Source organism: Hyla sarda, chromosome 2 (assembly GCF_029499605.1).
Source record: "Hyla sarda isolate aHylSar1 chromosome 2, aHylSar1.hap1, whole genome shotgun sequence".
Lineage (NCBI taxonomy): Eukaryota > Metazoa > Chordata > Amphibia > Anura > Hylidae > Hyla > Hyla sarda.
In genome coordinates, this window is record NC_079190.1 from 423,843,931 (window position 1) to 423,871,733 (window position 27,803).

At 41.0% G+C, this 27,803-nt stretch overlaps 1 protein-coding gene across 2 annotated transcripts in view; it reads left to right on the plus strand.

The window, feature by feature from the left end:
- RPGR (retinitis pigmentosa GTPase regulator) overlaps positions 1-27,803 on the plus strand; it is a 109,264-nt gene that overhangs the window by 71,417 nt on the left and 10,044 nt on the right. Inside the window, exons 11-15 of one of the 2 annotated variants that reach the window (XM_056558916.1) lie at positions 2,236-2,410; positions 3,501-3,604; positions 11,590-11,649; positions 26,864-27,058; positions 27,391-27,442. In XM_056558916.1, coding sequence (XP_056414891.1) covers positions 2,236-2,410; positions 3,501-3,604; positions 11,590-11,649; positions 26,864-27,058; positions 27,391-27,442 — 586 coding nt within the window. The remainder of the gene's footprint in view (positions 1-2,235; positions 2,411-3,500; positions 3,605-11,589; positions 11,650-26,863; positions 27,059-27,390; positions 27,443-27,803) is intronic. The other variant, XM_056558917.1, reaches the window with a different exon arrangement.

The following is a 27,803-nucleotide window of genomic DNA, read 5'->3' on the forward strand; positions in this document are numbered from 1 at the left end:
CCACTGTGTAGTTAAACTGTGATATTGGCCCAGATTTATCAATCAGCCTGAAACCAAAACCAAAATAAGCCTGATTTGCCTGTCGAAAAATCCTGTACGGATTTGAAACGCGTTGCTAATAAACAGGAATATTTATTCACCTTTGGTGCCTTATTTACTGCGAGGAAGCGCCTGACATTGATTCTTTTTTGCACTGGCCTGTGCTTTCCTACATTGAAACAAAAACTCAGCTGTCATATTACCTGAGTTTGTTAAAAGGGTTATCCAGTGGGATGGGGGGGGTTAGAACATTGCCCACTTAAAAGCATATAAAAAATAAACCTTACTTACCTCCAGCGTTTCCTCAGGTGTCCTGCTCCGGTCCCCAGCTGTAATCCTATTCATGTCAGAAATCTTGATGCTTGGACCTGGAGGGATGTCGGGGCCCATAGTGTTACACTGCCACCTAGGTGGGACATTGCTGCATCCAGTAATTGACTGAGGAGCAATGTGACATTCTGGACCCCGACATCACCTAGGCCGACAGACTTTCCGACAGAAAGAGGACCTCAGCCAGGGACTGGAGCAGAACACAGGAGGCACAGCAGGAGACCTGGAGGTAAGAACATCCCCTCCCCTTCTGCTTGATAATTCCTATAAGATATGAAAGCTGAGCTGTGATTGGTTGTTATGGGCAAAACAAGACTCTTGGTTTCAGGCAGATGGATAAAATCATCTGTATTCTGTAGGCCAGCATGGTTACAGTATTGTCCAATTTATAGTGTTGGCTATGTTTAACTAGTTAAAAAACACTTAAAAATGCTTTAAAGGGGTTCTCCGGTGCTTACACATCTTATCCCCTATCCAAAACGATAGGGGATAAGATGCCTGATCGTGGGAGTCCCGCAGCTGGGGACGCCCGTGATCATGCACGCGGCACCCTGTTTGTAATCAGTCTCCGGAGCGTGTTCACTCCGGGTCTGATTAAGGGGCGACAACAGGGCCGGCGGCGTGTGACGTCACGCTCCGCCCCTCAATGCAAGCCTACGGGATAGCTATCACGCCCCCTCTCGTAGGCTTGCATTGAGGGGCGGAGCGTGACGTCACACGGGGGCGGAGGCGAGACGTCACACGCCGCCGGCCCTGTAGTCGCCCGTAATCAGACCCGGAGCGAACACGCTCCGGGGACTGATTACAAACGGGGTGCCGCGTGCATGATCACGGGACTCCCGCGATCAGGCATCCAAAGGATAGGGGATAAGATGTGTAAGCACCGGAGAACCCCTTTAAGTTGCCAGTTTCTGCCCACTTATGTTTTAATAGTTTTCCATCTTCAGAGCTTTGTTGGTGCTATTTTTTGTGGCCTGATCTGTAGCTTTTATTGTTACCAATTTAGCAAAGCTAAAAAAAAAAATTGATTGCTTTTTATTCCATTTTTTATGAGCAAAAACACCCCACTATTCTAGCATTTGTTTTTTTTTTTTTCTGTTTTCACCGCGTGGACTTAATAATGGTATATTTATTAGTTTGGCTCAATAACACATTTTATTTTGGAAGTGTTTTACTTAATTTTTTTTTAACCTTTTTTCTCTTCACTTTTTTAGTCATCCTAGGGGAATTGTATGAGCAATCTTTCAATTGCTTATACAGATCAGGGCAATGCTGTTGCATTGTATTGACCTATTAAATAATTTGCTAGTACAGGCATAACCTCCTGAGCCTGCTCCATACATCCTTAACACCAACATGACATGTAGGTACGGTTGTGGTGTGTTAAAGTGTTACCGTCTTTAAAAACCACTTTAGACATGCCACTCTCCGGCAGAGCAAGAGATCCATCCATTTATATGCATGACTGAGCATGCATATGCTCTTAAAGGGAAGAAGGGAAGAAAGTTGCTGTCAGACTCCTTTAGAGTTGGCTTATGCCCCCAATCTCTGCCTGAAATCTGCATTCTGGGAAGAATCAGCCATATTGTATATGTATGGCCATATGTAGCCATGTAATGATTTGAGAAAGTAATTTTAGTGATGGAACAGTGGAGTTGTTTTGTCACACTGTAAAGTGTTCTGCCTAGCCATTTGGAGCATACAGCCTATTTATATACTCATTGCAAGACTCTCCATTTAGGAATCAAAAGTTCAGCTTTATCACAGTTGTCCATAGGTTGGGGTTTAGTGTAAAAGATTGTGTTTAAATTACTTTTCTTTTATCATAAATAAAGCACACTTGTAAATTGTTTCTCTTTCTTTAAGAAATATTCACCTGAACAGATACGTGAATTGACCCGCACCCTGCCACCATTGAAAAATAATTTATTGGAATCTTCATTACCTGTTCCAAGCAGGACTGTTCCACCAAACCTTCTAAAAGTAAGACAAGTCAGTAGTGAATCAAGTGCCCATGACTCGGCAACAGCCTCACAACCAGGTAAAAGCAGTATAATTGTAAAATACTTGACTTTATTTGGATGTGCTGTATAACACAGACCATTTATAATGTAACCTAAATTAATGAAAATCTTTATTATTTAACCTACCATCCATTTTCATAGTGCATGTTGAATTATTCACTTGAATTAACACCATAAATCTTCTTAAGGCTTCCCTGAACCATAGTATATACTCTATAGGACAGATATTTCATCAGCATTCTTAAAGGATGGTCTTCATTTTCTAGTGTGTTTAGAAGAGTGTAGATTACATTAAAATCATTTACAGTTTAAAGGGTATTCTGGGATTTTTATTTGTTTGACTGTGTTGCAGATGCTGTAAAGTCAGTGTAGTTTATAATATAGTTTCTGTATCTGTGTTTGATGTCTAATCTCCCATTTCATTTGTGACCTTTGCCTCCATGTTCATTTTGGCAGCATACAAAATGAGTGTTATTTTGGCCTTTTCCCAAGACATTACATCATGAGTCAGGTTTTAAAAGGGAGCATGGCAGTGCTTCAATGGGTGGAGCAGCTGCTGGGCGGCTGGGAGATCATTCTCCACAAGGTTGCAGGGAATTGTAGTTTCAAGCTAAGCATGCATGGAAGGGAGCCTAGCTGTGCTGCAATGGGTGGGGTGACTGATGTATGGGAGGGAGAAAAGTGACTTCACACTTACAAACAAGGGATCCTCAGGCTTGTGGTGGAAAGGAAGTGGCCATTTCACCAAAAAGAAAGCAGCAGTGTTATGGTAATCTCCCAACACTGCAATTTAGCCCCAAGACAAGCACTGATCTTCCTAAGCATATCCATTATTGTCCAGCAGGTAAGTACTAAAGTCACCTTATGTTGGATAACCCTTTTAAAATGTTCCTCCTCAGGTACAAAGCTTTCAAGTAAATGTCTTAGTGTAACATGACCTATTTATTTTTATGTAAAAATGAAGCAAACCAAAATATAGCATGGTTCTCGAGACCTCAGTTTAAGCATGTTAAAATTATATATTACCATTTCATCTTTTTATTTGATCAGTTTGCTTTGGCTTCATATCTTGTATTGACCTTGTCTATCAATATACTTATTTTGTAGACAAAAAACAAAGGCATGACTTGGTGCAAAGCTTTTCTGCGGACGATGAATCTGAAACTGTGAGCCAGCAAAGTTTTGGGGGCACCACCGATATTTTGAACATGGTATATTATTTATGAAGATTTAATGAAATAATAATCAAAGATTAGATGTGGTTTATGTATTTAAAGGGGTATTCCAGGCCAAAACTTTTTTTTTATATATCAACTGGCTCCGGAAAGTTAAACAGATTTGTAAATGACTTCTATTAAAAAATCTTAATCCTTCCAATAGTTATTAGCTTCTGAAGTTGAGTTGTTGTTTTCTGTCTAACTGCTCTGTGATGACTCACGTCTCGGGAGCTGTGCAGTTCCTATGGGGATATTCTCCCATCATGCACAGCTCCCGGGACGTGACATCATCATTGAGCAGTTAGACAGAAAACTTCAGAAGCTAATAACTATTGGAAGGATTAAGATTTTTTAATAGAAGTAATTTACAAATCTGTTTAACTTTCCGGAGCCAGTTGAGATATATATATATATATATACATATATAAAAAAAGGTTTTGCCTGGAATGCCCCTTTAACCATTTGCATGGGTAGATGGCACTTGACCTTTAAAGGGAATGCCCACTCTTAAAAGCGCAACTGTCATGAAATTTTAGGGTAATAAGCCTTTGTACTGTGTGCAGGTGTTGTGTACAGCAATTATTTTACCTTATATATGCAGGCTTTGGTGACGCTAAAAAGTGCTTTTAATCAAAGCCACTGACGGTCGAATAGGCGTGGTGCGAGGTACGAGGTACGCGATGCCTCGCCGCCACCACCACGCCCACTTTGTATCTCAGTGCTGGGACCGCTGTGTGATTGACACACAGGTCCCAGCGCATGCGCCATTCAACTAATGTAATGTGCGCGCCGCTGCGTGTCATCCAGCTCCCGCTCGCTCCCGCCGCCGTCGTTCTCAATGCGCCTGCGCAGGGCTAGGTGCAGAGAGCGCTCTTCCTCTCTGCTCCCAGTATCCTGGACTATACTGATTGCCCACGCTCGTCTCCACCCGACAGAAGAAAGAAGATAACGGGCACTTACAGTATAATAACCTGCAAAAAAAAGGTGCATGTATGAATAAAGTTTTTTTTTTTGTTGATCAATTTGTACATGTACTAAATAAAGAATACAGGTTTTCTCCCTTTATTGTAGGTACCGGCCCCTTCATAAACTAACACATATATATATATATATATATATATATATATATATATATATATATATGTATGTGTGTGTGTATATGTATATATATATATATATATTATATAAAAAAGAGGATTGCAGCAGCACACATTGGTCAAAAAATGTAGGCTCTTAGCGCACTTTTTGATCAAAACGTGTCCCCCATCCACCACGGGGAGGTGGCCTCATTTAGGATGGGACCTTAGCACAAATTCTGAGACTAACGCTCAGATACCAACTCACCTCTGCTGGGCATATAGCCTCTGACTGGGTGACATGCTGGATCCATATACAATTTAAAACACCACCTGTGAGAAAGGGGGAGGGGTGTACAGGTGGTGTTTATTTCACGCTAGATGCGCTTCATCCGGCCTCGATCAGGCCGGATGAAGCGCATCTAGCTCAAAATAATCGGTAATCGCCTTACCTCTGAGCGCCCTTTCAGCGTCCAGTGTCCCCGGTCTTCTGGCCACATTCTCGTTGGAGCCTGGTGTCTTTAGCTTCTGGGTGAGTGCGGATATTTTTCTAAGTACTGTCTCTACATGCACATATATATATATATATATATATATATATATATATATATATATACACACACACACACACAAATATATATATATATCAGTGTTTTTCTACCGGGGTGCCTACAGCTGTTGCAAAACTACAACTCCCAGCATGCCCAGAAAGGCTATGGTTGTCCAGGCATGCTGGGACTTGTAGTTTTTTTTTGTAGTGTTAGCCACAGTTTCCTCTGTATTGGATACATTGATTATATCATAGTTCTCATTTCATATTGCAGTCGTGTGCAAGATCACCAATGTCAGTCCTTATACACACTTAGGTTGTTGTCCATCTGCGTTAAATGAACATCCAATCCAATCAATGTTAGTGAAACAGGGATTATTGTGAATAACACATCTTATCCTAAGCAGAACAGTCCATAAGTTGCAAGCACTAGTAGATAATTTAATAAATTAGATCTCCGGTGACCACAGCAATCATGAATAAGATATTTCAGCAGATTAACAAATACAATTCCAAATCCTCCGTGGCCGTCATCAGTGCCGCACGAATAGTGCAGTAGCACTGCTGTATATTTATGGAGACCAAGCTACAATAGGTCCCTGACGATTTATGGCTGAAAGAAACGCGTTGGACCCTGAATTCTTTGATGCGTTAAAGTGGTGGAGCCGCGAACAGAATACAGCACAGCCGCAGATCATCGCATTGAGGAACTACAAAGCTAAGTGTGACCACAGCATATCTAATAACAAGCACTGTGGAGATGGGAGGACTTAATGCAGATTATGATCTCTTCATAAGCACTTAGCCAAGATAAGATATATAGCATGACTAATATGGCTATGATATAGAAAGTTAACTATGCGTGAAGATTAAGTGGCTGTTGCTAATATAGTAGTCTGTAAGTCCTAGGCAAGACTTATTTGAATGGAAGCCCAATCATATTCCTGTAAATGCACCATCTTGGTATAATAACTGCACTATATGAACCTACATTTGCAATAATGGAATAACTTCTAAAAATGCATAAAGGATGGTTTAAAGAATGTGCGGTATGAAATATACTTACATATATGGGCAGCAGATAATTAATGCGGTAGATTGGAGTCAGTAAGACTCGATGTGTTGGAATACTATGACTGCTGATTAAGAATTGCTACTGTCAAGAGTTATAAGTAATATACATCTGGAGGTGCGTACTGGAGAATGTGAAGGTGTTTGAAAAATACTGGATATCGTTGACTAATGAATATATACTCCACGTTACTGCGGTGGATATGGAATTGTATTTGTTAATCTGCTGAAATATCTTATTCATGATTGCTGTGGTCACCGAAGATCTCATTTATTAAATTATCTACTAGTGCTTGCAACTTATGGACTGTTCTGCTTAGGATAAGATGTGTTATTCACAATAATCCCTGTTTCACTAACATTGATTGGATTGGATGTTCATTTAACGCAGATGGACAACAACCTAAGTGTGTATAAGGACTGACATTGGTGATCTTGCACACGACTGCAATATGAAATGAGAACTATGATATAATCAATGTATCCAATACAGAGGAAACTGTGGCTTATTGGACTTTGTCAGTATGGCTTTAACACAAATGTGTGAACTGTTGGCGCAATTTTTATGGAATTTTTGATATTCCACTGGGAGACCTAATTTTTCTATGGATTGATAATCAGTTATTATATAAACATACACACATAAGTCCCAGCATTCCCGGACAACCATCGGCTTTCTGGGCATGTTGGGAGTTGTAGTTTTGCAACAGCTGCAGGCATCCTGGCAGATAAACACTGATATATAAATAAATAAATAAATATATATATATATATATATATATATATATATGTGTGTGTTAGTTTATGAAGGGGCCGGTACCTACAATAGAAGGAGAAAACCTGTATTCTTTATTTAGTACATGTACAAATTGATCAACAAAAAAAAAAACTTCATACATGCACCTTTTTTTTGCAGGTTATTATACTGTAAGTGCCTGTTATCTTCTTTCTTCTGACGGGTGGAGACGAGCGTGGGCAATCAGTATAGTCCAGGATACTGGGAGCAGAGAGGAAGCGCGCTCTCTGTACCTAGCCCTGCGCAGGCGCATTGAGGAGAACGACGGCGGCGGGAGCGAGCGGGAGCTGGATGACACGCAGCGGCGCGCACATTACATTAGTTGAATGGCGCATGCGCTGGGACCTGTGTGTCAATCACACAGCGGTCCCAGCACTGAGATACAAAGTGGGCGTATTGGTGGGCGTGGTGGCGGCGGGGCATCGCGTACCTCGCACCACGCCCATCCGACCGTCAGTGGCTTTGATTAAAAGCACTTTTTAGCGTCAGCAAAGCCTGCATATATAAAGTAAAATAATTGCTGTACACAACACCTGCACACAGTGCAAAGGCTGTGTGCAGGTTATTACCCTAAAATTTCATGACAGTTGCGCTTTAAATGCAATAAAAAAAAAAAAATGTAAATAGAAAGAAAATTTGTTCTTAATAATACCGTAATGTGGTTATTGTAGCCTTATGTTTGTGATCTAGAGCTCTAAATAAATTGAGGGTACATAAATGATAAAATTCAGGGAGGCAACACTAGAGGGCACTTAGGACCTTAATGCATACTGTGTTGTTATTGAGTTCAGTATGATATATATATATATATATATATATATATATATATATATATACTGAATATATGATGATATAATATATATATAATGACATTTTGGCATATTGAAAAAAAGATGAAAAATGAAAATTCTGCATTGATAATCTCTGAGATGTTTCTACGCTTTGATATGAGTGACCTGTGGTAAATTTAGGTGATTGGACACGATTTGGAAAGACACAAGCCCTGGCTATATAAGGCTATATAAGGCCTTACAGTTCTGCAAAAACCGAACCATAAGTGAAAAGAACTAACTGTAGAGCTCAGAGACAGGATTGTTTAGAGGGACAGGTATGGAGAAGGGTACAAAAAATTCTGCTGCAAAATCACAGTGGCCTCAATAATTCATATGTGAAAGGAGGTTGGGACTACCAGGACTCTTCTTAGAGCTGGCTGACCCACCTAACTAAGTAATTGGTGGAGAAGGGCCTTGGTAAGAGACATGAAAAATAACCCAATGGTCACTGTGGCCGATCCTGTGTGCAGATGGGAGAAACTTCCAAAAGGTCACCCATCACTGCAGAGTGGTCAAAAATAAACCGAGTCTTCGTAAAAGACACATAAAAGCCCACCTAAACTTTGCAAAAAAGCCTTGAAATGACTGGTAGAAACAATGTTGTTTGATCAGATGAAACATAGATTGAACTTTCTGGCCTCAATTCTAAGCATCATGTCTGGAGCAAACAAGGCACAGGGAGATATTCCTTTTTTTTTAAAGTATTTTTTTTTTTTTTTTTTGTCCATGTTAAATAACAAACAACCAACAAGCTATACAGCAAAAACACACCCCTTAGGGTCTCAAAGCCCAATGACACCACCATAGGGGACGATAATATGCATTCAGTCAAGTCATTAGCAATGAGATGAAAGCGTCAGAGACCCAACCAGGGAGAGCCCAGTACAAACAAACACTCATCCACTCACACATGCACACCTCCCGGTAACCCCAATCCACCCCAACCCAAGAAACAGGAACACACTGTACGAGATTCACTAGAGCAATCAAGCTGGAGAGTCAGCTGAGACGTCCAGCAGTAGCCAGGGGGTCCACACCATGTCAAACTTCCAAGGGCATTTGCGACTGATGTACAAAGCCTGATACAACGGAACATATCTGTTCTCCAGATTCAGCCACCTAGACAGAGGGGAGGGGAGGTATCCTTCCAGGACACTACTAGCTTTCGGGGACAGATTAACAGAAAGCGAATTAAGAAACGTCTATGAGGACCAGAAACAATGTCATTGATGACTCCTAACAGGCATACCATAGGGGTATGTATAAAGGGGTAATCCAGATTATCTGCCAAAAACCCCATGACCTCCCTCCAAAACCAGGTGATGACAGGACCATCCCAGACAGCATGGATAAAGGTACCAACATCCAGAGAGCACCGGAAACACAGATCAGAGTGAGAAACGCCAATACGTTTCAGCATAGCAGGAGTATAGTACAGCCACAAGACGTATCTAGATTGGATCAACATGACTCAGCTACTAACAACAGTAGAGTAATAAGTACCCTCTACCTCTCTCCAATGGCAGTCCGATAAATCCGGAACATCCTCCACCCATTTAGGAAAGGCCCGTAAAAAGTGACTGAAGGAGAGCATAGGACTGAGTAAGAGGTTTAAAAAGGTCCGTAGTGCCCAGGAGAAGCTCCACTTCAGAAAAAGCCAGAGTAAATGTCAGGGAGCCAAACTGCACCTGAACCGCATGCCGTAGCTGAAGATACCTATAAAAGACACTTCCAGGGATGCCATAGCGTTCAGTCATGTCCGCAAAGGATAAGAAAACTTGATCCTCAGCAAGCAAATGGATCACAAATTTGACTCCATGAGAACCCAAGAAACCGGCCCCCTGTAACCCATGTAGGTGAGGCAGATGTACATTCCCCCACAAACTTTAGCAATAATCAGAAGGGGGAGAAAAAAGGTAGAGTGAGAGTGGTACCTGTATAGTGAGTTAGTGAGAGCTTCATACGAACCCATAAGTGTGCCAACCAAGGCGTTAGTAGAGTTCAGCAAATCCAGGTCTATCCACCACGCTGCATAAACCAGTTGGGAGGCAAGAAAATAGTTATACACATCAGGGGCAGCTAAGCCACCGTGTTGCTTTGGAGCCTGGAGAAGAGCCTGACCTAGTTTAGGAGGTTTTCCCTGCCAATAGAAGGATCCCAGAGCACCACAAAGCACACTGAAGTATTTCTTAGGGGGAATTACCAGAGCTAAATGAAAAAGGTATAGGAATTTAGGGAGGTAAATCATTTTAAAGATATTGATCCTGCCAGCTAGGGAAAGAGGGAGTGAAGACCAGTCATTCAACTGCTCAATGGTGGAGCATAATAGCGGATCTAAATTCAGGGAGATATAATTTGTCAGAGATGCAGTAACCTCCACCCCCAGATATCTGAATCGGGAGACCAACTATACCCCAGCCGGTAGAGAGGGAGGGAGGAAAATCGTAGGTGAAAACGCCATTAATGAGGACTTAGCCCAGTTCACCCATAAACATGAGAGCGACCCAAACCGGTCTAGAAGAGCTATTAAGGACAGGAGAGAACCCTCCGCATCCACCAGATACACTAACGTATCATCTGCATAAAGTAAAACCTTCTCTACAATTGACCCCCGGGGGATGCCACAAATAGTAGGGTCATTACGGATGGCCGCAGCCAAAGCCTCCTCCGCCAAAGCGAAAAGAAATGGAGAAAGCGGGCACCCCTGCCTCGTCCCGCGACCCAGGAGAAAGTGGGTTGACACCATGTTAGTGTGAACCCGGGCCCTGGGACTGTCATACAACAACAGAACCCAGGCACAGAAGCGGGGACCAAAACCAAAGGCACCCAGAACCTCCCATAAGAAGGGCCACCCCACCGAGTCAAGGGCCTTATAGATATCTAAACTAACTACCACGCCAGAAGGAAAAGCCTCCCCCACAGCCGCGATATTGAGTTGAAAGGGCTTCACGTTCACATCAGTTGCCCTATCCTACATAAAACCTGTTTGGTCAGGATGAATGATGGAGGAGACGGCACCATGTAGCCAATATCTGAGCCAGGATCTTTATATCCACATTTAAAAGAGAAATCGGACGATAAGAATTGGGCAACAGAGGGTCTTTACCCGGCTTGGGAAGGACAAAAATCAGCGCTTCCCTCATGGAATCTGGGAGACAGGGAGATATTCCTAATGAGAACCTAATGCAGAGTGCTTTGGACCTCAGACTGGGCTGAATGTACACCTTCTAATAAGACAATGACCTGAGGTGAACCCAATCAAACATCCCTGGAGAGACCTGAAAATGGCTTCCACAGGTGCATCAGCTAGGTACTGAGCAAAGGGTCTGAATACTTATGTCTATTGCAGATTTTGATCACATGCCAGAAAAAAAGAAATAATAAGTTTCATATTTGCAAGTGGTACTGATAAACACTACAGATGATGGAGCATAAAATGAGCCCTCATACTGCCCCATATACGGAAAAATAAGAAAGTTATAAGGATCAGAATAGGAAAATTCTGATCCTACACTACAGTAGTAAGTGACTAGCCTTACAGCATGTAAAATCTATGCACAATAACTTTTCAGAGTTGGAGAACCCCTTTAAGCATTGTGAATTGTTCACTAGAAAATGCTATTATAATAATTACAATGTGTTTGGAATTTCAGACACACGCAGTAAGCATGAACCGGGGTAACAGCACTTTCTCACCAGTTCACAAGCGAAAGGTAAGTGGTGTTCTTATCAAGTTGACATAGATGTGTGTGTATATACATATATATATATATATGTATATATATATGTGTGTGTATGTATATATATATATTTTATATATATATATATATATATATATATTTTATATTATATATTTTTAACGTAAAATCTAAATTTTCAACAAAAAGTTTCTTTATGATCTACTAACAAAAGACGTTTGCCATAATATATATTAGTACCTTATAGATACTCACTTCTTTCCTGGTGGAGAATTTGAGACACACATACAGCCACTTACCAATATACACTGCTCAAAAAAATAAAGGGTATACTAGATCTGAATGAATGAACTAATCGTATGAAATACTTTCGTCTTTATATAGTTGAATGTGCTGACAACAAAATCACACAAAAATTATCAATGGAAATCAAATTTATCAACCCATGGAGGTCTGGATGTGGAGTCACACTCAAAATCAAAGTGGAAAACCACACTACAGGCTGATCTAACTTTGATGTAATGTCCTTAAAACAAGTCAAAATGAGGCTCAGTAGTGTGTGTGGCCTCCACGTGCCCGTATGACCTCCCTACAATGCCTGGGCATGCTCCTGATGAGGTGGCTGATAGTCTCCTGAGGGATGTCCTACCAGAACTGGACTAAAGAATCTGCAAACTCCTGGACAGTCTGTGGTGCAACGTGTCGTTGGTGGATGGAGCGAGACATGATGTCCCAGATGTGCTCAATCGGATTCAGGTCTGGGGAACAGGCGGGCCAGTCCATAGCATCAATGCCTTCCTCTTGCAGGAACTGCTGACACACTCAAGCCACATGAGGTCTAACATTGTCTTGCATTAGGAGGAACCCAGGGCCAACCGCACCAGCATATGGTCTCACAAGGGGCCTGAGGATCTCATCTCCGTACCTAATGGCAGTCAGGCTACCTCTGGGAAGCACATGAAGGGCTGTGCGGCCCCCCAAAGAAATGCCACCCCACACCATTACTGACCCACTGCCAACCAGTCATGAGGGAGGATGTTGCAGGCAGCAGAATGTTCTCCACGCATCTCCAGACTCTGTCATGTCTGTCACATGTGCTCAGTATAAACCTGCTTTCATCTGTGAAGAGCACAGGGTGCCAGTGGCGAATTTGCCAATCTTGGTGTTCTCTGGCAAATGCTAAACATCCTGCATGGCGTTGGGCTGTAAGCACAACCCCCACCTGTGGACGTCGGGCAGGGCCGGTGCAAGGATTTCTGCCTACACAAGCGAAGCTCCATTTTGGCGCCCCCCACCCGGTCGAACTGCCCCCCCTACCTGTGCATGCTGGCATGCTGGGAGTTGTAGTTATGCAACAGCTGGAGGCACACTTTTTCAAAGAAAAAATTATCTGACAGCTATTGCATAACTACAACCCTCAGCAGACACAGACAGCTAAAGGGCATGCTGGGATTTGTAGTTTTGTAGCAATTGGAGTCACAGTATGTGGAAAAACTTCCCTATAGGACAAAAAAAATGGAAACTAAAGGCGATAATTGTAAAAAAAAAACCTCCCCTAATAAAAGCTTAAATCACTCCCCTTACTCCCCATTTTTCAAAAAAGAAGTAAATACAAATAAACCAACATATTTGGTATCACCGAATAAATGTCCAATAAATGAAAATATAAGAATTCCCACGGTCAATGGCATAAACCTTTATTTAACCCCTTAAGGATTCAGGGTTTTTCCGTTTTAGCATCTTCAATTTTTCCTCTTTAAAAAATCATAACTCTTTCAATTTTGCACCTAAAAATCTATATTGTGGCTTATTTTTTGTGCCACCAATTCTACTTTGTAATGACATCAGTCATTTTACCCAAAAATCTATGGCGAAATGGGGAATAAAATAATTGCACGACAAAATTGAAGAAAAAACACTATTTTGTCACTTTTGGGGGCTTCCGTTTCTACGCAGTACATTAGTCGATAAAAATTACACCTTATGTTTATTCTGTAGGTCCATGCGGTTAAAATGATGCCCTACTTATATAGGTTTGATTTTGTATCACTTCTGGAAAAAATCCTAACTAGAAAATTTATACGTTTAAAATTGTCATCTTCTGACCCCTATAACTTTTTTATTTTTCCGCGTTCAGGGCGCTATGAGGGCTCTTTTTTTGTGCCGTAATCTGAAGTTTTATCGGTTTTATCGTTTTTGTATTGATCTGACTTTTTGATAGCTTTTTTTTTCACTTTTTCATGATATAAAAAGTGACCAAAATTACGCTATTATGGACTTTGGAATTTTTTTGTGCATATGCCATTGACCGTGCGGTTTAATTAGAGGTATTATTTTTATAATTTGGACATTTCCACACGTGGCAATACCACATGTTTATTTACATTTTTTTTATTGCACTGGGGGGAGATGGGGAGTGGCCACATAAAGGTAACCGGGACATCCTTGTGTCCCGAAAAGATCTTTCAGGACACAGGGATGTCCTGCTGAATGTGAGGGGGGGGGGGGGGAGGGGGAATTACAGTATTTATCTGCGTATAACACGCACTGGCATATAACACACACCCTCATTTTCACAGGAAAATTTGAGGGGAAAAAAATAAATGTAAAATAAATGACTATAACTCTGAACTATATGCCTCATCATCCCCCCAACTTTGATTCCCCTTGATCCTCAGTTTGCCCCCCTCCTTCCTCCCCCTTTTATCAGCCCCTGTGCCATATTTAGCCCCCCCCCCTGTCTCCTTTACCGTGTTTTCCCCTGCTCATCATTCTCCCCCCCCTGCTCATCATTCTCCCCCCCTGCTCATCATTTCATCTCTTCCTGCTCCTCCTTGCACTAAGGTGGAGGTAGCTGTCCTGCTGCTGGGTTGTTGCCTTCCTACGGTCTCCTCCACTTCTCCTGGCCTGACTGGCCTGTCTCCTGGTAGCGCCTCCATGCTCTGGACACTATGCTGACAGACACAGCAAACCTTCTTGCCACAGCTTGCATTGATGTGCCATCCTGGATGTGCGGCACTACTTGTGTGGGTTGTAGACTCTGTCTCATGCTACCACTAGAGTGAAAGCACTGTCAGCATTCAAAAGTGACCAAAACATCAGTCAGGAAGCATAGGAACTGAGAAGTTGTCTGTGGTCACCACCTGCAGAACCACTCCTTTATTGGAGTTGTCTTGCTAATTGCCTTTAATTTCCACCTGTTGTCTGTTCCATTTGCACAATAGCATGTGAAATTTATTGTCAATCAGTGTTGCTTCCTGAGTGGACAGTGTGATTTCACAGTAGAGTGACTGACTTGGAGTTACATTGTGTTGTTTGTATTCTCTTAATTTTTTTTGAGCAGTGTAGTAAATGGGAGCTATTAAAACAACTTAGCAGAATCACCTGGGTTTGGTGAAGCTGTCCTCACTCATCACATATTTGTGGCATACACAATAAATATTCCCTAGATATTAGTCATGTGAAACAAAAACTGGCCTCACAATTAGAAAGATGTAGTCTTTTATAAAGGCAGTTCCCAGAAGATGTATAGAAGATGTCCAGCACAAGCTTACATTGAAAAGAAAAATAGGGGCAATAGAAATATATAATGGGCACTTTCACACCTGAGAGAACAGCCTCTGTCTATGTGCATATAGATGTTCAGAAGGGGAGAAGGTCCCACCCTTCTATCAGCCAGAGTAAAAAGATGCTACAAAAGCATTTTGGAGAGCCTGTTGCAGCCATGTATTGCACGGTCACTTATTGGCTCCTTAGAGCTCCAGGGGCGTTGGTGTTTATTTATTACTAGTTTGATAACTGTTGGTATATGGATAACATAACAGACAGGTTAGTTGTTTTATAAATATTCATTGGAAGACACAGATGAAATTATTTATCATCTACTGTTACAGTTTTTTTGTTGAGTAATTTTTTTAATGTGTAAAGCTTTATTAGCCTTTGCACAGTTCATGGAAAGTATTGTGATACTGCTATCAGTTCCTGAACTACTATTAGGGTGTGGTAAAAAAAAACAAGACTTGTGCTTTCATTTTTACGCTTTTATATGACTTTTCATTTCCCATCTTTTCTGTCTTCCTTTGATTTTGTTTTTGTTTTTTAATTTTACATCAGTCCTATGCAGTAATGAAATTGTGCTCCAGATGCTAGAAATACCATTTACGTTGGCTGTTTTTGTACGAATTGGACTCTTTCCCAATTTCAGCCTGTAAGGCACAATTTTGTTATGGTATAAGTACTCCTTTGACACTTTGTTTTCTTTTGATTTCTCATGCATTTATTCATCTGCTGTTCTCATGCTTTCCATTTTTGTCTTCTTCATTGTGTTGCTTCTCGGTGGAATAGAAGAACATTAAAAATGTGGAACTGAAAGGTGATGGTAAGGTTGAGATGAAGCAAATGAAGGAAAGGAGCGGATCTCGATCTCTTTCATCACTGTCCTTAAAAAATAATTCATTTAGCTCTAATGGAGATAAATCTGAAATAGCTAGTGTAGATGCCCAAGCAGAGGCAGTTAAAAAATACATGCAGGCCAAATTTCGAAAGGCATCTGACTCTGGAAAATCCAAATTTTTTGCAGGTCAAGAATTGTTGACTAGTTCTAAAGATGCTAAGCTAGATCAAGTCACTTCTAAGGCCAATAGAAGAAGACAAGTAAAGCAGATATCAAAAGATAGCCAAGCAGATGTAATTCAAGTTAAGTCTGGTGTCAACTTTCTAAAAGCTAGTGAGTCAGGTGGCACTTCCCAGATTAATAAACCACGTGATAGACCCCCTCAGATTATTCGCGTCATGAGCCAAGAGGCTAATAAAGGAGTAAAGACAAGGAGCAGTAGAGATGGTCATACATCATACTCATCATCTAGTTCAGATAATTTAGCAGAAGAAAAATTCAGAAAAGGTGTTAGTTTAGTAAAAGATGACAATAGAGTGCTATGTTTTAAGGATGAACATAGTTCTGCTAGTACTGAGTGTTCAGATGAGCGAGCAAGACCTAAGTATTTTAAGAAAAAGGAAAGTAAAATACTTGTTGTTAAGCAAAAAGAAAGTGTGGGGGCATTTGCATTGAAAGTAAAGGGTGAATTAAAATATGACGTTACAAAGAAAGGGGAAGATGATGATAATGAAGAAGAGGAGGTGAATCGGGAAGAAAGGGAAGTTGTGGATGAAGAAGAAATTAAAGATGATGTACAAAAAGATAAAAGGGTAAAGAAATTAAAAATGCTATTGGATGAAGATACCAGTGATGAATCAGAAGTAGAAGAATCTGAAAATAATAAAGCTGAAAGAGAAGCAGATGAGAGTGAAGAAGGAGAAATAGAAAATGAAGGCAATGAGGAGGGCGAGGAGGATAGTGAAGAAGGGGAGGAGGAAGAAGAGTGTGATGATGATGAAAGGGAAAATAAAGAAAGAGAGGAGAATAAAATGGAGACAAAAAATGAACTAGTAAAGTTGGAGCGGGGAAATGAAGAGGGGGAGGAAGACGACGAAGAGGAGGATGATGACGAAGAGGAGGAGGATGAAGAGGAGGAGGAGAATGGAGAGGGGGAGGAGGAGGAGGAGGATGGAGAGGGGGAGGAGGAGGAGGATGGAGAGGGGGAGGAGGAGGAGGATGGAGAGGGGGAGGAGGATGAGGATGAAGAGGGGGAGGAGGAGGAGGATGAAGAGGGGGAGGAGAAGGAGAAGGAGGGAGAGGAGGAGGATGAAGAAGAGGAGGATGAAGAAGAGAGAGAGGTGGAGGAGGATGAAGAAGAGGATGAGGTGAAGGAGGATGAAGAAGAGGAAGAGGATGAAGAAGAGGGAGAAAAGGAGGATGAAGAAGAAGAGGGAGAGGAGGAGGATGAGGAAGAAGAAGGAGAGGAGGATGAAGAAGAGGGAGAGGAGGAGGATGAAGAAGAAGAGGGAGAGGAGGAGGATGAAGAAGAAGAGGGAGAGGAGGAGGATGAAGAAGAAGAGGGAGAGGAGGAGGATGAAGAAGAAGAGGGAGAGGATGAAGAAGAAGAGGAGGAAGAAGAAGAGGGAGAGGAGGAGGATGAAGGAGAGGAGGAGGATAAAGAAGAAGAGGGAGAGGAGGAGGATGAAGAAGAAGAGGGAGAGGAGGAGGATGAAGAAGAAGAGGGAGAGGAGGAGGATGAAGAAGAAGAGGGAGAGGAGGAGGAGGATGGAGAAGAGGGAGAGGAGGAGGAGGATGGAGAAGAGGGGGAGGAGGAGGATGGAGAAGAGGGAGAGGAGGATGAGGAAGAAGGAGAGAAGGAGGAAAAAGAGGAAGATAAAAAAATAGTAAAAGAAAAAAAAAGTGAAAAGAATAAAAAAGAGGAACAGAAAAGTGTTGGCAATAAGTTTATATCAAAGAAAAGTAACAAAGATAATGATAAGCAGAAAAAGAATGTCAAAAATATTAAGAGACGTGAACTTAAAGAATCTGATTCTACTAAATCAGAAAATTTGGCAAAATTAAAATCTCTGGACCAATCTTTTCAGTTCTGGGATAATATTTTACCACAATACCTAACGCTAAAGTAACATTTGGATAATTGCTTTTACATTTTTTAAATGTCTGTGTATGATGCCACTCCAGTATCAGATGGTTTAAACCTAAACCTTCACTGTATGCGTGTGTGTGTGTGTGTGTGTGTATATATATATATATATTTATATGTATACACACACATATACATAGTTTACTGTAATCTCTGGCAAAAGTGGCTGCTGATAGGTGAAGGATCATCAAGTATTATCAAGTAGCTATAGAACATAGAAGAGTACTATGTATAGTATGCATTTGGTAGTGTAGATAATATTCAGAAAGACAGTTTTAACACTTTAGTTAGAGATTTTCTTTTGATTGGTCATCTTACTTAGTCTACTACTTCTGATCTTTGAAGCTACACACTATATTGCAATTCTTTGCTTACTGGATGTCAAATTAAGATAATTTTCCATCTTCTATGAGCTACTGTGGAGAAGTTCTCGTGCAGGGATAGCTGTCTGAATCCTCTCCCTGTGGGACCAGCTTGTGCCAAATGTCTCCAGACCTAGACCCATGGCTGATCGCTGAGTCCGCTTCTATATTAAAGGGGTTGTCTGTGGTGAGATAACCCTTTAATGTCATCTTATTGTATCCTCATGTGTACTTCTTCTATTTACTGTTAGACCATTTTTCTATTAAACAGCTAGCTATAGAGTAGTGGAAAAAATCTGAATCTCCGCCACCGTTTTGTTTATGTCACCGTTTTGTATATGTCAAAGATATATTTTATTACAGCTGCGTTTTGTGTCTGTTGATGTGCAAGTAACATCCTTCTGGTGCTATGTATGTGTTAATGTTGACTGCCTTTATTTCCTTCTGTTCCTAACATTTTTGTTGTGTTTCTGCCTTGCTGCCATTACTTGTTTCTGTATGTCTTTTTGTACTTTAACATGTTTTCTTTTCTATGTGTGTTGGTTGATAATTATGATTTCTAAGTAAAAGTATCGGCAATCATTAATATGGTGTTGTAATCTGTTTTTTTAATACTTAGCTTAAATAATAATAATTCTAATGATTTATAATTTTTTGAGGTCTGGGTGTTCACGCACCTACCAATCAAAACTTTTATCAGGGACACCATAACCCCTTAAGGACTAGGGGCATACTGGTACGCCCGTGGGAATTCAGGTCCCCACCGCTCGCTGGGGACCGGACCAAGATGCCTGCTGAAATAATTCAGCAGGCACCCCATGCAAACCCCATGTCGGCGACTGCCGCAAATCGCCGGTCAGTTCAGACCGGCGATTTGCGGCGATTCCGAGTCAATCGGGTCTCCGGTGACCCTGAAAAAAAGGGTGAATGGGGCTGTCCGTTACCAGTGATCACAGCCGGCAGGGGTCTCCTACCTTTGCGTGGCCCGGCGGGGGTCCCCTCAGGAGAGGTGGTGGCGGTGAGGTCCCAGCGGGGCAGGTGGCAGTATACAGCAGGAGGTGAAGCCTGTTCACCTCCTGCTGTTGCTTAGCAACAACTCGCTAAAGGGCATGTTGGGAGTTGTAGTTTTGCAACAGCTGGAGTTCCATCTAAAACTCCCAGTGTGCCCTTTGGTAGTCTTTGCATTCTGGGGGTTGTAGTTATGCAACAGCTGGAGGCATATTTTTTCTATGAAAAAGTGTGTATCCAGCTGTTGCATAACTACAACTCCCAGCATGCATGGACAGCCAAAGTGCATGCTGGGAGTTGTAGTAGTGTGCCTCCAGCTGTTGCAAACTACAACTCTCAGCATGCCTTTCGGCTGTCAACGCATGCTGAGAGTTGCAGTTTTGCAACAGCTGAAGGCACACTGGTTGTGAACAGAGTTTGTGTCCTAACTCAGTGTTTCGCAACCAGTGTGCCTCCAGCTGTTGCAAAAATACAACTCCCAGCATGCACTGAGAGACCGTACATGCTGGGCGTTCTATCTTTGCAACAGCTGGAGACACACTGGTTGCAAAATACTGAGTTAAGTAACAAACTCTGTTTTGCAACCAATCTGCCTCCAGCTTCATAACTACAACTCCCACAATGTATGGTCTGTCAGTGCATGCTGGGAGCTGTAGTTTTGCAACAGCTGAAGGTTCCCCCCCCCCCCCCCCCCCCCCCATGTGAATGTACAGGGTACATTCTTACGGGCGGAAGTTTACAGCGACTTTTCTGCTGCAAGTTTGAGATGCGGCAAAATTTCCGCCTCAGCTCAAACTCCCAGCTAGAAACTCACTGTAAACCCCCGCCCGTGTGAATGTACCCTAAAAACACTATACTACACTATACCCACACAAAATAAAAAGTAAAACACTACATATACCCTTACACAGTGTCCCCCCCCCCCCCCCCAATAAAAATTATAATCTTGTACGGCACTGTTTCCAAAACGGAGCCTCCAGCTGTTGAAAAACAGCAACTCCCAGTATTGCCGGACAGCCACTGTTTTGCAACAGCTGGAGACACCCTGTTTGGGAAACCCTGCCATAGGGTATTTTGATGGCGGATGCAAATCCCCAATTTAGGCCTCAAATGTGCAAGGCACTCTCTCACTTTGGAGCCCTGTTGTATTTCAAGGAAACAGTTTAGTACCACATATGGGGTATTTCCGTACTTGGGAGAAATTACATTACAAATGTTGTCTTTTTCTCCTTTTACCCTTTATGAAAAGGTAAAAGGGGGGTCTACACCAGCATGTTGGTGTAAAAAAATAAAAAAATTTACACTAAGATGCTGGTATTGCCCCATACTTTTAATTTTTACAAGCGGTAAAAGGAAAAAAAGACCCCCAAAACTTGTAACGCAATTTCTCCCAAGTACGGAAATACCCCATATGTGGACGCAAAGTGCTCTGTGGGTGCACAACATGGCTCAGAAGTGAGAGCGCACTTGTGGTCTAAATTGGTGATTTGCACAGGGGGGGCTGATTTTACAGTGGTTCTGACATAAACGCAAAACAATAAATACCCACATGTGACCCCATTTTGGAAACTAAACCCCTCAGGGAACGTAACAAGGGGTATAGTGAGCCCAAATGTGTTTGATGAATTTTTGTTAAAGTTGGATGTGAAAATGGGAAAAAAAAAAACTAATTTTTTTCACTAAAATGCTAGTGTTGCCCTACATTTTTTTATTTTCACAAGGGAAGATAAAAAGAAAGCCCCCGCCCCCCCCAAAAAAAAATATTGTAACCCCATTTCTTCTGAGTATGGAAATACCCCATATGTGGACGTAAAGTGCTCTGCGGGCGCACTACAATGCTCAAAAGAGAAGGAGCGCCATTGGGCTTTTGGAGAGAGAATGTGTCCAAAATTGAAGGCCATGTGTGTGTACAGAGCCCCCATGGTGCCAGAAAAGTGGACCCCCCACATGTGACCCCATTTTGGAAAATACACCCCTCAAGTAATGTAATAAGGGGTGCAGTGAGCATTTACACCCCACAGGTGTCTGACAGATTTTTGGAACAGTGGCCAGTGAAAATTAAAATTGCAAAAGTGTATCCCTTGCTATATTTTTTGAGGGGTTTAGTTTCCAAAATAGTATTACATGTGTTTATGTATTTATTTATTTATTTTTTTTGCTGTTCTGGCACCATAGGGGCTTCCTAAATGCCACATGCCCCCCAAAAACCATTTCTGCAAAATTTGCTTCCCAAAAGCCAAATGTGACTCCTTCTCTTCTGAGCATTGTAGTGCACCCGCAGTGCACTTGGCATCCACATATGGGGTATTTCCATACTCTGAAGAGATGGGGTTACAAATTTTGGGGGGCATTTTCTCCTATTACCCCTTGTAAAAATGTAACATTTGGGTAAAAAACTGCATTTTATTTTCATTTACACATCCAACTTTAAAGAAAAGTCGTCAAACACCTGTGGGGTATTAAGGCTCACTGTACCCCTTGTTACGTTCCTTGAGAGGTGTAGTTTCCAAAATAGTATGCCATGTTGTTTTTTTTTTGTTGTTTTTTTATAGCTGTTCTGCCACCATAGGGGCTTCCTAAATGTGACATGCCCCCCAAAAACCCTTTCAGAAAAACTCACTCTCCAAAATCCCATTGTCGCTCCTTCCCTTCTAAGCCCTCCACTCTGCCCACAGAACACTTTACATACACATATGAGGTATTTCCTTACTCGAGAAAAATTGTGTTACAAATTTGGGGGGGGGGGGGATTTCTATCCTTTTACCCCTTGTAAAAAATGTAAAACTGGGTCTACAAGAACATGTGAGTGAAAAAAATTAAGATTTTGAATTCTCTCCTTCACATTGCTGCTATTCCTGTGAAACACCTAAAGGGTTAACACACTTACTGAATGTCATTTTGAATACTTTAAGGGGTGCAGTTTTTATAATGGGGTCATTTATGGGGTATTTCTAATATGAAGGCCCTTCAAATCCACTTCAAAACTGAACTGGTCCCTGAAAAATGCAGATTTTGAAAATTTTGTCAAAAATCGGAAAATTGCTGCTGAACTTTGAAGCCCTCTGATGTCTTCCAAAATTAAAAACATGTCAACTTTATGATGCCAACATGAAGTAGACATATTCTATATGTGAATCAATATATAATTTATTTGGTTTGTCTATTTTGCTTACAAGCAGAGAGCTTCAAAGTAAAAAAAAAAAAAATGCAAAATGTAAAAAAAATAACATGATTTTTTTTTTTTTTTCACTTTGAAATGATGCAAGTATTGACGAAAATTTACCACTATGTTAAAGTAGAATATGTCACGAAAAAACAGTCTCTGAATCAAATTAATAAGTAAAAGCATCCCAGAGTTATCCCAGTGGTCAGATGTGCAAAAAATGCTCTGGTCCTTAAAGGGGGTACTCCGGCCTTAATACATCTTATCCCCTATGCAATATCCTTTGGATAGGGGATAAGATGTATTAGGGCCGGAGTACCCCTTTAAGGTGAAAATGGGCTTGGTCCTTAAGGGGTTAAATATAATTGTGTAGGAATAACAACAGCTTAGTCACAAAGCAGGAGGCCATATAAACTTTCAGAAAATAACTTACGAGTGTTCCATCTGTTCTGTTCCTGGGAGCACTAATAGCACAATATTTGCTTGTCTGGAGCCTTTTGGACTTTGCAGCCATAGCCAAGCAACCACAAGCAAGCTTAAGAACACCATGTACATAGAAAGCATTATCAGCAGTCCTATAAAATACCCCTCTATTGGAAGTATGAAAATACATTTTTCTTCTTTCCTTTGTAAAGAATCACATTTACCTTCTTCCAGTGTAACAGGAAAAAGCTTACTGCCCAAATGTGGAAAGTTAACTGGAATAATTGTCTGGGGCTATTTTGGTAGCTTGGGCTGGACTCTTTTAATTCAGAACAGGGGTTTTCCAGCCAGTTACTAAACATGTAAAAAACACACATAATATTGCCAAAACATTTGTATGTGTGTCTTTTTCTGCGCACAAGTAGTTTTTGGACCAGGTCTGCCTTTCCCCCACCGCCTGCCCCTCATGCTATATTAAACTCACTATAGCCTCTGCTTATGTGACCTACATATACCAATATATATATATATATATATATATATATATACACATACATACATACATACAGTCATGGTTGTAAATGTTGGCACCCCTGAAATTTTTCTAGAAAATGAAGTATTTCTCACAGAAAAGGATTGCAGTAACACATGTTTTGTGATACACATGTTTATTCCCTTTGTGTGTATTGGAACTAAACCAAAAAATGGAGGAAAAAAAGCTAATTGGACATAATGTCACACCAAACTCCAAAAATGGTCTGTACAAAACTATTGGCACCCTTAACTTAATAAAAACTTAAATAATAACTGAAATCAGTCGCTTCCTATGACCATCAATAAGCTTCTTACACCTCTCAGCCGGAATGTTGTTCCACTCTTCCTTTGCAAACTGCTCCAGGTCTCTCTTATTGGAAGGCGCCTTTTCTCAACAGCAATTTTAAGATCTTTCTACAGGTGTTCAATGGGATTTAGATCTGGACTCATTGCTGGCCACTTCAGAACTCTCCAGCGCTCTCCATCCATTTCTGGGTGCTTTTTGACATGTTTGGGCTCATTGTCCTGCTGGAAGCTTTCCGTTGGTAATCGTCAGATTTCATGATGCCTTGCACACATTCAAGGCACCCAGTGCCAGAGGCAGCAAAACAACCCCAAAACATCATTGAACCTCCACCATATTTCACTGTAGGTACTGTGTTTTTTTCTTTGTAGGCCTCATTCCATTTTCTGTAAACAGTAGAATGATGTGCTTTACCAAAAAGCTCTATCTTGGTCTCATCTGTCCACAAGACGTTTTCCCAGGAGGATTTTGGCTTTCTCAAGTTCATTTTGGCAAAATGTAGTCTTGCTTTTTTATGTCTCTGTGTCAGCAGTGGGGTCCTCCTGGGTCTCCTGCCATAACGTTTCATTTAAATGTCGACGGATAGTTCGTACTGACACTAATGCTCCCTGAGCCTGCAGGACAGCTTGAATATCTTTGGAACTTGTTTTGGGCTGCTTATCCACCATCCAGACTATCCTGCGTTGACACCTTTTATCAATTTTTCTCTTCCATCCACGTCCAGGTAGATTAGCTACAGCGCCATTGGTTGCAAACTTCTTGATAATTTTGCACACTGTGGACAAAGGCAAATCTAGATCTCTGGAAATGGACTTGTTACCTTGAAATTGTTGATATTTTTTCCCAATTTTGGTTCTCAAGTCCTCAGACAGTTCTCCTCTCCTCTTTCTGTTGTCCATGCTTAGTGTGGCACACACAAACACACAATACAAAGACTAAGTGAACGTCTCTCCTTTTTTATCTGCTTTCAGGTGTGATTTTTAAATTGCCCACACCTGTTACTTACCCCAGGTGAATTTAAAGGAGCATTACAAACATTGAAACAATCTTATTTTCCCCAATTTTGAAAGGGTGCCAATAATTTTGTCCAGCCCATTTTTGGAGTTTGGTGTGACATTATGTCCAATTAGCTTTTTTTTCCTCCCTTTTTTGGTTTAGTTCCAATACACACAAAGGAAATAAACATGCGTATAGCAAAACATGTGTTGCTGCAATCCTTTTCTGTGAGAAATACTTCATTTTCTAGAAAAATGTCAGGGGTGACAACATTTACAGCCATGACTGTATATATTGAACATCCAATTGGCCTGCATCTGCTGAGCACTGGCTCTTTTACATGGACCAGCTACCAGGAATGAATGCTTATTCAGCCCATAATCGGCCTGTGTAAAGCACCCTTAATGCGATGTGAACAGAGCCTTTTGCTGTGTACAGCGGTTTATACTTACATTTTGTAGCACTGGAGCCTAGCGTTTAAATCTGACATTGGCCACATGTACATGGAGTTTCTGTGTCCTCTCTCTGTTGTCACCGATTTGCTAAAGGTACCCTAGTTTCTTTCCAAACTGACTAAATTGCTTCTTGCAAGGTTTACCTTATAATTGTGTATGTGTGTTCAGGCATGTGCCTAAGATATGAATGTAAGGGCTCATACACGAAGCATAACCATATGCACAGCCTGTATAGCGGCACATGTAGTCCTTGTGGCTACAGCTATAGGCTCCTTCTGTGCACAGTGTGATGCTTCCATACCGCACTATAATCCCTGGAACATATAATATATATTTATTCTGCTGTATTCCTTATGAATCAGAGGCAAACCCATGTATGTGTCTGTCTAAACTATAGTATGGACCTCTACACTTTTTTTGGTGCGATCATACAGCTACATCCAGTTTGTAGCTTATATGGAGCTGTAACAAGGCCATATAAATTATATCTTATATTTTAAGTCTTTAAAAAATAATAAGTTACTATTATAAGTAAATAAATTTAGAAACACTTGAAAACTATCCGAGCAGCAGAGAAGGTGACTACAAACTGCACTATGTGTATCCTAGGAGTTTCTTTTTGTCTTTTATACCTCCACCTTTGGTAAGACAATAAGTCTGTAGGTGTGTGTTTCTGAGATAGGCTTTATAATTACAGCCATTTGTTATAGCTTTATGCATATTGTTACCTCTTCAACACTGAACGTTTCTTTGATGTGAATGAATACACTGCATGTTATATTGAACAATGAATGATAATGGTATAGTTGCTATACGCCTCTGTACAATAATCCCCTTTTTTACTTTTATGTGTTTTGTTCTTTTTATCTTTGTTGTCTTCATTTCCTGTCTATTCTAGGATGTCTGTGTCCATATGCATGTATTAAGTGATACATGCTTATAATGACAGCTGAAAATAAATAAAAACTCTTACAGGTGCCTGTCTTCTCCATCTTCTGTACAGTATGTGACGGTAGCTGTTTTGTAACATTTGGTGGAAATCTTTTCTTCTAAAAGTCTTGGTGCCTAGCCAAATAGCCTTAACCCGTCTTTGCAGTTCACTCTTCAGAGATCCAGCCCCCTAGAAGTTGTCCTAAGTCCACTCTATAAGGTCCTGGGTATGATTTAATATGACAGGAAGTCACTCTCAAAGTCTTTGAATGGTAATTTCCACTACACAAGCCTAATAACATGAATGGGTACTTGTTCAACATAGGCCTTTGCTTTGCATTTTAGTTATGTTATCCTGTGTCATCCATCCTTTTGTCTTGTATAGTAGTATTATTAGTGAAACTCCCTATATATGTATTGTGTACAGTGCAAGTTGCTGGCAAAGTGACAACGGCTTTACAAGCCCAGTAGACACGTCATTGAAATGTTCGAAAAAAATTGTTCTTTATCATTAGCAGAAAGCAGATAAAGGTGAAGAGGAAGAGGAGGATGAAGTAGAAGATGAAGAGGAAGAGGAGGAAGTGGAGGATGAAGAGGAAGTTGAAGAAGAAGAAGTTGAGGAAGAAGAAAATAAAGAGGTAGTAACCGTAAAGACTGAACCAAAAGCACAAGAGGGCAAACCTGAGGAACAAGTGAACACAGCACAAGAGGTGAGATAACAGGTGTACTGATACCATTGTCAGATTGTCCATCCAGAAGCAGTACAGACAAACAATGTTGGTTAATCTGGTGGTTCCCATTACACACACACATATACACCAATGCAATGTTTACCTACCTTCCCATCTCCTACTCCTCCGAACCGTTTACTCCCTGCAGCCATTTACAATTGGGTATGTATGAAAGGTCTGTGTGTAGATTATACTAGTTTGATACCTAACACTATAGATAAGTTCTTTCTTTTTGCTAAAGGGAACAGTTGTTACAATTGTTTACATTTTTTTTTATTATATGTACAGTCTTTGTTCTTTGTTCTTATTAGGCCACACAAATGAAGCAAGAAGAGAGCACAGCCATCACAAATGTGGAAAATGGTGTGTAATGTTTTTTCCCCTATATAATGCAGTGTAGTTATTGTTATATAATAATGACATAATGGGGGGGGGGGGAATGTAGATAAAAACTTGTATGATCAGTAATAATGTAATTTCATGGTTTTGCTTTTTAGAATGGTTATTTTTTTTCCCACTAACTTCTTATGGCATTTATAGTGGAACTGAAGCGCCAAGGCTAAAACTGGTGCACAACACTTTTTTATTTATTTATATCGAATACACTTAAACATACATGTCTGTATGTTAACGTGCATCTCTCACTTAATATATAGCTGTTAAACAGATGACACAGTATAGTAGGGGTTAACAAGCATATGCATGGGCGATACAGGGGCCGGAG